We start from the raw sequence: 10,783 nt of genomic DNA, 5'->3' as shown, positions 1-10,783 counted from the left end.
ACACTATTCCTGAAACCTGTAACCCTAGGCGACCCATCGCAGCTGTAGACTAGTAAGTACAGCTGCAACTTTTTACCCAGCCCTCTTGTAGTTTGTCTTTATTTATTTTTTTAACACTTATTTATTACTGAGAGACAGAGACAGAGCATGAGCAGGGGAGAGGCAGACACAGAATTCGAAGCAGGTTCCAGGCTCCAAGCTGTCAGCACGGAGCCCAACACGGGGCTCGAACCCACAAACCGCAAGATCATGACCTGAGCCGAAGTCGGACGCTTAACCGACTGAGCCACCCAGGCGCCCCATTATAGTCTGTCTTTAAATTGCCCTGACTCTCCTCCTTCAGAGAGCGGTTTCTGGCTTGTCCTCCCGTCTCCCTGTTTGGCTGCCGCTCGCTAAACCCTTCCTTTGCTGCATGCTCGAAGTCTTGATCATCATCTCTGCTAGGTGGGCAGATGAACTTGGAGTCCTCTTGGAGGTACAGGTATGGGTCTCCCTTCAGGCAAAACACTGCTGTTCAACTACGAGCAATGAAGTAGGCCGAGAGGGTGAGGACTCCAGGGCCTGGCTGTTTCTGCCCAACAGGGACTCCCTGCTCGGCAGCTCCCACTGGGCTGGTGGAGATGTCAGCCCCAAGCGGCAGTCTGGGCGCCCCCCACTCCCCGCCTGCTCCTGCCTCCTGCTCCCTCTGCTCTCACGGTGATGGGACCTGCATTGCTTTCGGAGGGCTCTCCCTGCCGATCCTGCTTCCTCCCACTTCAGCCCAGCAAAGCTCTGGCCCTCCTTACCCCACGTTGGCAACCACATCCCAATGGACCTCACCTGCCACAACACAGGTGCAGGTGCCTTCGCCCCCTGTGCCCCTGCTGAAGCTCCAAAAATAATGATTGCAAGCAAGTTATAACCATTGTACTATATTTAAATGTTTCCATATGATAAATTAACACCTTTTACATAAAAAAAAATACAGTGGTTACATATATAACCTAATTTTAGAAATAATGTCAAAGATTAAATTTGTGGTCCTTTGGGCATGAGGCCCCAGCCAGGCGACCCGCCCTCCCTCCCTCTCTCCCACCCATAAGCAAGCACAGCCAGACTTCAGCTCTGGGAGTCTCTCCAAGATCTCCCAAGCCTGCACTGGGTGGCCCTCACTATGCTCCCATGACACCCTAATCTCTGTCACTAGACTACTACCCAGTACTTCTGCCCCACTCACCTCTGCCAGCACCCCAGCAAGGTAGGGAGAGCCTGGAGGACCTGGCCCAGAGCAAGCACTCAGTAAATGACTTTGGATCAATCACTGAATGACTGACTGAGACATATGTGTCCCTAGAAGGACACCAAGTAAGGCTCCTCTCCACAGCATTCCCACAGATTGACAATACGTCACAAAGATCAAGTGGCTCCTTCAGTCTGGAGTGAACATGGAGGTGGGGGGAGGAAAGGGCTCATTATAACCCTTTCTCAAACCATAGGACTGGGAGCACCCAGCCAGGTGCCCCTGGAGCTCTGAAACAGGACCCCTCCTCACAGGCAAGAGAGGAGAAATTATATCCCCCTTCTGCTCTGTTTATCTCCAGAGAGACCTTCTCTTCCAGAGAAGACCTCTCAGTTACTGGTGAAGACAAGAGCGGCCTAGTAGCCTCTTGTGTTGGGGGGGGGGGGGGGGAGGGTGGAGGGCACCCTGAGCTGGCCCCAGCCAGGTTCTGGGGTGGGATCACCAGCCAGGGACCCTGGGTCGGCCAGGGCTCCAAGGGCTGGTGCCAAACTTCTCCGGCGGCTTTGAGCGAGACAGGGGCTTCAGTTCTTCTCTCTGGCCCAGGTCCTGGGGGAGATCTTCCAAGGAAGAGATCTCCAAGTCAGTCTCATCATCTGAAAGCTGCAGGGAAGTAAGGGGGGAGAAGAAAATGCATTCTGACAAGGGAGGATGAAAATGCTGGACAGACACAGGGACAAAATGCAGGTTTGGAAGAAGCAGTTGGGAGACATTCCTTCTCCTGCTTTTTCATGTTTCCCTGTCTGAAAACCTGCTTCAGAGACCTGGGGTCAGAGTGATTTCAAACGCTCCTGAAGTTCCACTGGCCAAACCAAGGCAAGCTCCTTGGAAAGGCTTACAGCAAACCAGGCTGCTCTTATCATCTAAACTTTGTCTAGATTTTTCAATCCCCCACATAGATGGAGCTGAACGCCCAGAGCCTTGACTTTCCTGAATGCAGCAGGGGCTAAAGTCCCTCCCCACCTGCCCTCAGATGGCTTCTGCGGGGCTGGTTAATACCCTGACCAAAGGAGCAGGAGGATAGCTCTTGGGGACCAGGAACTGTCAGCCTGGAAAGGGTCTGGGCTGCAGCCAATGCAAGAGCCCGGGGGTACCCCTGAGCCACAGTCACCCCTCAGAGCTCTCAGTGCCCCACCCCCTGGCACTGAGGGCTACCTGGGTTTTGATAGGAACATCCTGTGCATTTTCTCCCAGAACATAAAGCCAAGCAATCAGAACCACCCCGGGCCCAGGGCAGCAGGCTAAGCCTGCTGTTGGATATTGACCCTCTTTCCCCAGGGGAAAAGGGACAAATTTATTTTAATCACCTGGACTAGATACTCACCAATGCACATGGGCTGCATAATAAACCAAGCACATTATGTAATAAGAACATGGTCTCCTAAGAAAGTGATTGCCCACTACTTCAGACCGTTAGGGCAATAGCTCTGGTCATACCAGGAGGCACCTTTTTGACTGAAAAAGGTGATACAGGAATGTGAAGTAGTGAGAGCTCTAAATGTTTCTGCCCCAGGAAGTAACTGGCACATGGGAGTTACTCCCTGACCGGAGGCAGTGAGGAGGGCGTCTGAACGGTAATGTTGGGGAGTCTGAGCATCTGAGCTCTAAGTCTGATAGCAGCTAGAGCCTCAGAGAGGCAAGGCCACCAAGGCATTCTTAGTGATGAGGAATGGCCTGGAATATTGAGAATGAAATATCTAAATATTCCCATTATATGTTGTCGCCCACTCCAATGCCTGCCCTTGAGGAGAAGTCTGCTCCGCACTCAGCCTGGTGTTGGGGGCCTCGGCTGAGTGAAGGAAGGGGGCGAAGCCCGTGGTGGGGTGAACCAGAGCCAGGAGAGCAGCTACTACCAGCAGCTGGGCACAGAGTCAGGTCCAGGCTGTGTCAGAGGCAGGAAATGGGAGCGTGAGTGACCAGGAGAAGTGACCTATACAAGCAGTTGCTTGTATAATGAACCAAAAGGCTTTTTAATGTCAACAGAGATACAAAAAAAAAAAAAAAGCATTTGAAAGTGGCCACCCCTCCACCTGGGCAGGGACAGAGGAGACAGTGAGGTCACCTGTGATGTCCCACTAGGGCCAAGGCTGACACTCACTAGACCCCACCTCAGGCCCCCAAACTCAGAGCTGGCTCTGTGGGAAATGGCAGGGCAACCTCCAAGAGTCCTGCACCCTACCTGGGGCTTCCTTCCTGGCACGGCAGCCTTCTGTGGGCTGGCGCTGGGCATTAAGAACAGATTGACCCCTCCAGCAGGCTTCTTCACTGGAGCCTCCAGCTGTTTCTCAAGGTTTTTGACCAGCGACTGCACCAGGGTTCCTGGAAGGCAACCAGAGGGAAAACTCCAGAGAATGAATGCCTCATCCTTGTAGGTCATGACCAGGCTCTGGAGTGGACAGAGGGAGTGTAGAGAAGGGTCAGGAGGAAGAAGAAAGGGTAACCACAAAGAAGAGGGGCGAAGATAGAGAGAAGGCCCAGGCCAATGGGTGCCAGAAAAAGAAGGCTTTGACCATCCTAAAAATATAACTGCACTTAACAACATGGCTGCAGACAGAGGCTTAGAAAGCTGTTCTTCTCTCCAAATGGGAGGCAGAGGCAGAACCTCTGCTCACTTGGTACATGAAAAGCAAGACTAACATGCAGACACAGCCTCCTTCAACATCTGCACTGAGATGAGAAGAAATATCATAAATATAAATCATCACAGAAGGACTGAGGGCCAGACAGGCTTTCTGCAAACTCCATGCAGGAAGGGGGGCTAAGCAAGGCACAAAGACTATCAACAGACTCCTGGTGACATGGTAAACCATGGCGGATGGCCAGAACTCAAGAATGGCCAGGAAGCAGGGAGCTAACCATGGCCTTGTAGGATTCAACCGTCTGAGGCTCTGAGCAGCCATCTGGGGCTCCAACAGCCCTTGGTTCAATGACTCATTGGAGAAATGTTTGTTTTCTAAATTCTTTTATGTTTATTTATGTTTGAGAGAGAGAAAAAGAGATGGAACAAAAGCAGGGGAGGGGCAGAGAGAGAGAGAGAGACACAAAACCCAAAGCAGACTCCAGGTTCTGAGCTGTCATCAGGACAGAGACCAATGCAGGGCTTGAATCCACGAGTGGTGAGATCATGACCTGAGCTGAAGCTGGACGCTTAACAGACTGAGCCACCCAGGCGCCCCTCAAGAAATGTTTGTTAAGGGCCACTATGTACGAGGCACTGTGTTCCTCACTTCTCATTGTCTTGTCTTGATACCTCATCTTATAGAAAAGAAACCAAAACCCCTCACACAAACGGGTAACAAGTGACAGCACCCAAACTATCAGAGGACTCCTGACTCCCACTTCTAACACCTTTCCATCTTATTGCCCCACCTGGTGGCCATCGGTACTTCTCCAAAGATTTACTTCTGGTGGATTCTGAGGGACTGGCAGGCTTGGAATATGCTATGGACAAGATAAAGTTCTGCAGAATCCATTAAGAGCATGGAATTTACAGGTTGTTCAGATATGGGTTTATATTCCAAAGTTTCCACTTGATGACTTTGAAAAGACAAAACTCTTCATTTCCATGTTCTTTAAGCCTTGGCTAGAAAATGCACCTGAAGGGGTGCCTGGGTGGCTCAGTCGGTTAAACATCCGACTTTGGCTCAGGTCATGATCTCGTGGTTCACAAGTTCGAGCCCCACATCACGGTCTGTGCCGACAGCTCAGAACCTGGAGCCTGCTCCGGGATTCTGCGTCTCCCTCTCTCTGCCCCTCACCTGCTCACACTCTGTCTCTCTCTCTCTCTCCCAAAAATGAATAAACATTAAAAAAAAATTAAGAAAAAGAAAATTCAACTGAAGCCAGAAGCTGCAGGCCTTTCCATTAACAGTTTTATAAGAAAATCTTAAAAGAGGGGTGCCTGGTGGCTCAGTCAGTTGAGCATCCGACTTTGGATCAGGTCATGATCTCACGATTCATGAGTTCAAACCCCACATTGGGCTCATTGCTGTCAATGCAATGACAGCATCCTCTGTCCCTCTCTCTCTCTCTCTCTCTCTCTCTCTCTCTCAAAAATAAATTTAAAAAACATAAAAAGAAAAAAATAAAAGAAAATCTTGAAAGAATGGGAGTTGACTTAGTTGTTTCAGAAGAAAAATGCTCAATTAGTTAATGTAGTACACTGTTAGATAGAAAGTGACAGGTTTAGGGACGCCTGGGTGGCTCAGTCAGTTAAAGCAATTGACTTCGGCTCAGGTCATGATCTCACGGTTCGTGAGTTCAAGCCCCATGTCGCGGGCTCTGTGCTGACAGCTCAGAGCCTAGAGACTGCTTCACATTCTGTGTCTCCCTCTCTCTCTGTCCCTCCCCTGCTCACATTCTCTCTCTCTCTCTCTCTCTCTCTCTCTCTCTCTCTCTCTCTCTCTCTCTCAAAAATAAATAAATATTTTTTTAAAATCTTAAAGTGACGGGGTGCCTGGGTAGCTCAGTCGGTTGAGCGTCTGACTTTGGCTCAGGTCATGATCTTGCGGTCCATGGGTTCGAGCCCCACATCGGGCTCTGTGCTGACAGCTTGGAGCCTGGAGCCTGCTTCAGATTCTGTGTCTCCCTCTCTCTGCCCCTCCCCCACTCATGCTCTGTCTCGCTCTCTCTCTCTGTCAAAATAAATAAACATTAAAAAATATTTAAAAAAAAAAATCTTAAAGTGACAAGTTTAATGGATATATTCATTCCAGTTAATCATAACACTTAACTCAAATTTCTATGATGTCTTTTCATCAAGTGAAATTGCTAAATCTCTTTGCTGAAAAGGACAAAGAACTTTCCTGTAAAAATGCCACTATGTCCCTAAGACCATTGGTGGCAATGAGCCTGCTGTGAAGGTTCACTGTGACCTTCTAAAGCTGTCACCCTCCATCTCAAGGTTAGCTGGAAAACCACACTTTTCATTACTCTTTTGTTACAAAAACTTTTTGTGTGAGACTGCATGTGTTACAACCAACTATATCTCTCAAAATGTTCATTGTAACCTAGGTTTGCCCTGGAGGCTACTTTTACTGCAGTGATAGTTGACTGGGTAACCACAACCCCTTGATCTGGTACTAATGAACTCAAGAAGCATAAAAGACTTTGTGGATATTCTCAAAATTAGGAAAATGGCTAAAGGCAGTTCTTTCTGGGAAAAATTTATTTCTCAAGTAAAAAAAAAAATGCCACCAACACATTAACATCAAAAACATAATACAGAATCTGTTTTTCACGTTATTAGTTCTGGGACCTTGAACAAGTAACATAAGGTGTCAGAGACTTAGTTTGGACATCAGTGACAATGTGTGTGGCACACGTCACCTCATGCGTGGTATGAAGGTGTTCCTCCTCTACCAGGTTGGGCAAGCAGAGCATGGACACCCTCTCAGCGCCCCCCACACTTTCTTACCTCTCCTATCCACTGGAGTAGCCAAGCAGAGGGACTGCAACATCCCCTGGGCCATCTTTCTTTTTCTGATATGCTCCCTGCACCTGTGACTACGTTTGGAGGCCAGCTGGACTGTCCCCACAGTGGCATACTTCAGCCCTCTCTACGGTTTTGCTGACCCCACCCCATATAGCCACAAGTACAGTGAGAATCTGGGTTGGGGAGGCTGGAGGGGTCCCCACATTGGCCTCAGGAGCCAATCAGGCTCTGAGAGGAAGCCTATGCCTTAGCATTACTAGGCACTATCTCCAGTAATAGAACAACACTTTAATCTCCATTTGTCTGGCCACCATGTTCATTCTCTAACGGTAAGGATGTGGAGGACAAAAGGAGTGAGCTCCTCCAACCTCCAACAGTTAGGCAATTCAATGACAAAACAAGGGGCAAAATAAAACTCACTCAGATTCTATCCTTCTTCTACTGTCTCTGTGACCACAGGAAAATACCTGATGGGAGGGACAGTCATTCTCTCCAAGTCACAATGAGTTGCCAAATCAGAGAACCCAAAGAAAAAGAGTGTTTCCAGGACTAGAGAAATCTGGGCTGGAGAAGGGCTACCTCAGTGGTCCCAGATCACTCACCTGAGGAAGCCAGCCCACCTGAGCCTTTTTCAGGGGGCTGGGCACTCCCCTCCGACGTCTCTGTGTCAGACCAGTCCGAGTTGTCCTCTGGCCGGGGCTCCATCCTGGAAGGACCTCGTGGGGGCTGGAGAGATGTCCGCTGCACGGAATTTCCCTCTGAGTCCTCTTCAGAACTGAATGGGGGTGTACTGTCATGGACAAGAAGAAATGAGGGCTACGTGGGCCAGAAAAGCTTTGGAAGCCAAACCTCACCACTTGCAAGCATGTCTGATTTGCCCCAAGTCAGCCCTGCTCCTTCCTTGGGCCCAGATGACAGCCAGGAGTCACTCTGGAGCATAGCAGACACACCAGCAACTCTGTTAGAAGATGAGGACCCAGCCTTTCTGGCGTGGCAACTAGGGCTTTTAAGGAAGAGATGGGGAAGGTAGGGGTGGGTTTGTCCTGGCCAGGAGCAAAGGACCCCAGTCTTTTCGTGAGGTCTCAGGATGGATCCCAACTGAGGCTTCTCCTGTTCACATCTGTCTCTGCCCCTCACCTGTCTGCAGAAGCCTGCGAGAAGCCCAGATCAGGGCTGCCTGAGGCTGGGAGCCATTGCCAAGACCCAGGGGGAGTGCGGAGTCCGGGGCTCACCTCGGCCTGGGCCCTGAGGAAGCAGAGGTGCCGGAGGGTACACGTGCTCTGGGGCGCGGAGTAGGGGTGGGCACGGGAGCCAGGCCAGGACCGTGGCTGCTGCGGCTCTGAAGAGTTGTCATGGGTGGCTCTGCTGGCTTAGATGGCAATGCCACATGCAGCGTCCTGGACTTTGGCTGGGCCTCTTTGATGGCCAGTGGGTTCTGCTGGCTTTTGACTAGAAACACAGATAGGAATAAGTTCCAAGGCATGAGCATCTGGGGCTTCAAGCCCGAAGAGGACGTAGAGACAGGCTCCAGCACACTAGAAATGGACAAATCAGTCTGTCGCAGCGTACCATGATAACCAGCGCAAATATGACCACCACCCCCACCGCAGGAGTCCTGCTGCTGGCCAGACTCAGGGCTGGGACCAACAGTTCTAGCACAGACCGGGAGAGCAGCTGGTCTTCCAGGGTCATGCCATCATTCCACGAGTCCCACAGGAGTTGGCAGGTCTGAAGTGGGGCCCGTGGGGTACCTGGGTGGCTCAGTGAGTTGAGCATCCAACTTCAGTCAGGTCATGATCTAATGGTTCGTGGGTTCAAGCCCCACATCGGGCTCCGTGCTGGCAGCGCAGAGCCTCCTTGGGATTCTCACTCTCTCCTCTCTCTCTCTGCCCCTCCCCTGCTCTCGCACTCTCTTTCTCTGTCTCAAAACAAATAAAGAAACTTAACCAAAAAAATGAAGAGGGGCCCAGCTTGTCAGCTGCTTAACCCTCCCCGTGTAGTGCTAGGGGCTGACCTCGCCAAGAGCACACATCCTCTCTACCCACCCAGGCTGCAGCCGCTGGAGTGCAGACAACATTGCAGGGAGACCGTGCTGCCACCAGAGGTCGCAACAGGACCACATGGGCCACCCAGACCCACTAAATCCTCCCGGAACTCAGTCCTTTAAAGGCAAGCACTCAGGTTCCTCAGAAAATTAAAAATAGACCTACCCTATGACCCAGCAATAGCACTGCTAGGAATTTATCCAAGGGATACAGGAGTACTGATGCATAGGGGCACTTGTACCCCAATGTTTATAGCAGCACTCTCAACAATAGCCAAATTATGGAAAGAGCCTAAATGTCCATCCACTGATGAATGGATAAAGAAATTGTGGTTTATATACACAATGGAATACTACGTGGCAATGAGAAAGAATGAAATATGGCCTTTTGTAGCAACATGGATGGAACTGGAGAGTGTGATGCTAAGTGAAATAAGCCATACAGAGAAAGACAGATACCATATGGTTTCACTCTTATGTAGATCCTAAGAAACTTAACAGAAACCCATGGGGGAAGGGAAGGAAAAAAAAAAAAAAAAGAGGTTAGAGTGGGAGAGAGCCAAAGCATAAGAGACTCTTAAAAACTGAGAACAAACTGAGGGTTGATGGGGGGTGGGAGGGAGGGGAGGGTGAGCGATGGGTGTTGAGGAGGGCACCTTTTGGGATGAGCACTGGGTGTTGTATGGAAACCAATTTGACAATAAATTTCATATATTGAAAAAATAAATAAAAATAAATAAAAATAAAAAATAAAAATATAAAAAAAATAAACAAAAAATAAAAAAAAATAAAGGCAAGCACTCAGACCCAGCCCCTCCCTTTTCCGAATTCCCCAGCGGGGTATCCAGGATCAGCAATTTTTTTTTTTTTTTTTTTTATGGAAAGCAAAGAGAAGGGCATCGCAGAGTGTCAGAGTACTTTCCCACAAGACTCTTACGTGTGTGGACTGTCACAGGTAAACTGTGTTTCTTACTGCAGTTCAAGATCAAAAACGCTGGAAATACACCGCTCTCAGAGAATGCATTTACACAGAAGTGGACCTTCTAAGAACAGACTGGAGAGAAGGGGAAAGCAGACAGACTCGCTGACGGAAAGTAACAAGAATAGCTACAGTTACTGCACACAGACACCAAGCTAAGCACTTTACCCACAGCACCCACCTGGCCCCAGATGCCTTAGGAGAGTGTCGTTTTCCCTACTTTACAGGGGCTGCAAGAGATCCAGGGACTCAGGGCCCACAGCTCCACGCAAGTCAGTGGTACCTGCAAACCCAGGTCATCAGCCACCCCAAATCCAGGGCTCTTGCCACTCACAGCCTTGCTACATCCCACAGCTCTGCCCCAAAACCAAAGAGGCACAATCTAAGTGGAGATCAGAGGTGAGCATTCATGCAGCACTCGTGGGACCTAGAAAACGAGCATGTGGGCATCCAGCTGGAAAGAGAGGTCTGCAAAATGCTGTGGAAACACAGTGCTCACAGTGCTCACAGTATGTCACCTCTGTGACATACCCTGGAGACGGCAGGGCCCCAGGACCAGGGAAGGGGAGATAGGCAAGGGGGTGGTTCTCACTCCGGTTTTCTGACCACAGGAGCAAGGGCTGGAGGAGAGGGGGTGCCTGGAGGAGCAAGATACCTTTCCTCTTCTGGAAGCCTGTCCTCAGAGGATGCTTTCCTTCTTCTGCCGTGCCTCCCGGTCCCCTCTCTCTGCCGCGCACCCACCACCCCTGTGCTTGGCCCCATCATCACCAAGTCTGGGCCGGTTTCCCAGCAGAGGATTTGTGCTTGGCACGGATCGGCCTTAGTAAATTCTACAATTATTGGTCCACGTACCAACTAAAATCATCTCTCACGTCCCCAGAGAATGTGGTCCACACTCTGGGAAATTCCTTAGGATGACGAGTTCAGGCTGGGTCTGCCTGGACACAAGGCGATAAGACAATCAATAGCCCCCTGGTATATACTCATGAGGAAAAGGAGCTGCAGCACCACACTGCACAAACAGCCTCAGACCCCCTGAAGCCCTCCCCT

General features: G+C 50.1%; 1 protein-coding gene across 6 annotated transcripts in view; it reads right to left on the bottom strand.

The window, feature by feature from the left end:
- Positions 1–901: 901 nt before the first annotated feature.
- Positions 902–10,783, bottom strand: part of DZIP1L (DAZ interacting zinc finger protein 1 like) — a 43,871-nt gene continuing 33,989 nt past the window's right edge. For all 6 annotated transcript variants that reach the window (XM_078432313.2, XM_078432315.2, XM_060640904.3 and 3 more), the window contains 4 exons: positions 7,943–8,159; positions 7,313–7,500; positions 3,456–3,595; positions 902–1,879 (listed from right to left, as the gene is read on the bottom strand). In XM_078432313.2, the coding sequence (XP_078288439.2) occupies positions 1,718–1,879; positions 3,456–3,595; positions 7,313–7,500; positions 7,943–8,159 (707 nt within the window). In that variant the 3' untranslated portion in view covers positions 902–1,717. The remainder of the gene's footprint in view (positions 1,880–3,455; positions 3,596–7,312; positions 7,501–7,942; positions 8,160–10,783) is intronic.

The sequence above is a fragment of the Panthera onca genome, chromosome C2 (assembly GCF_046562875.1).
Source record: "Panthera onca isolate mPanOnc1 chromosome C2, mPanOnc1 haplotype 2, whole genome shotgun sequence".
Taxonomy (NCBI): Eukaryota; Metazoa; Chordata; class Mammalia; order Carnivora; family Felidae; genus Panthera; species Panthera onca.
The sequence above is the reverse complement of the archived record's forward strand: the minus strand, read 5'-3'. Positions and strand labels throughout refer to the sequence as shown.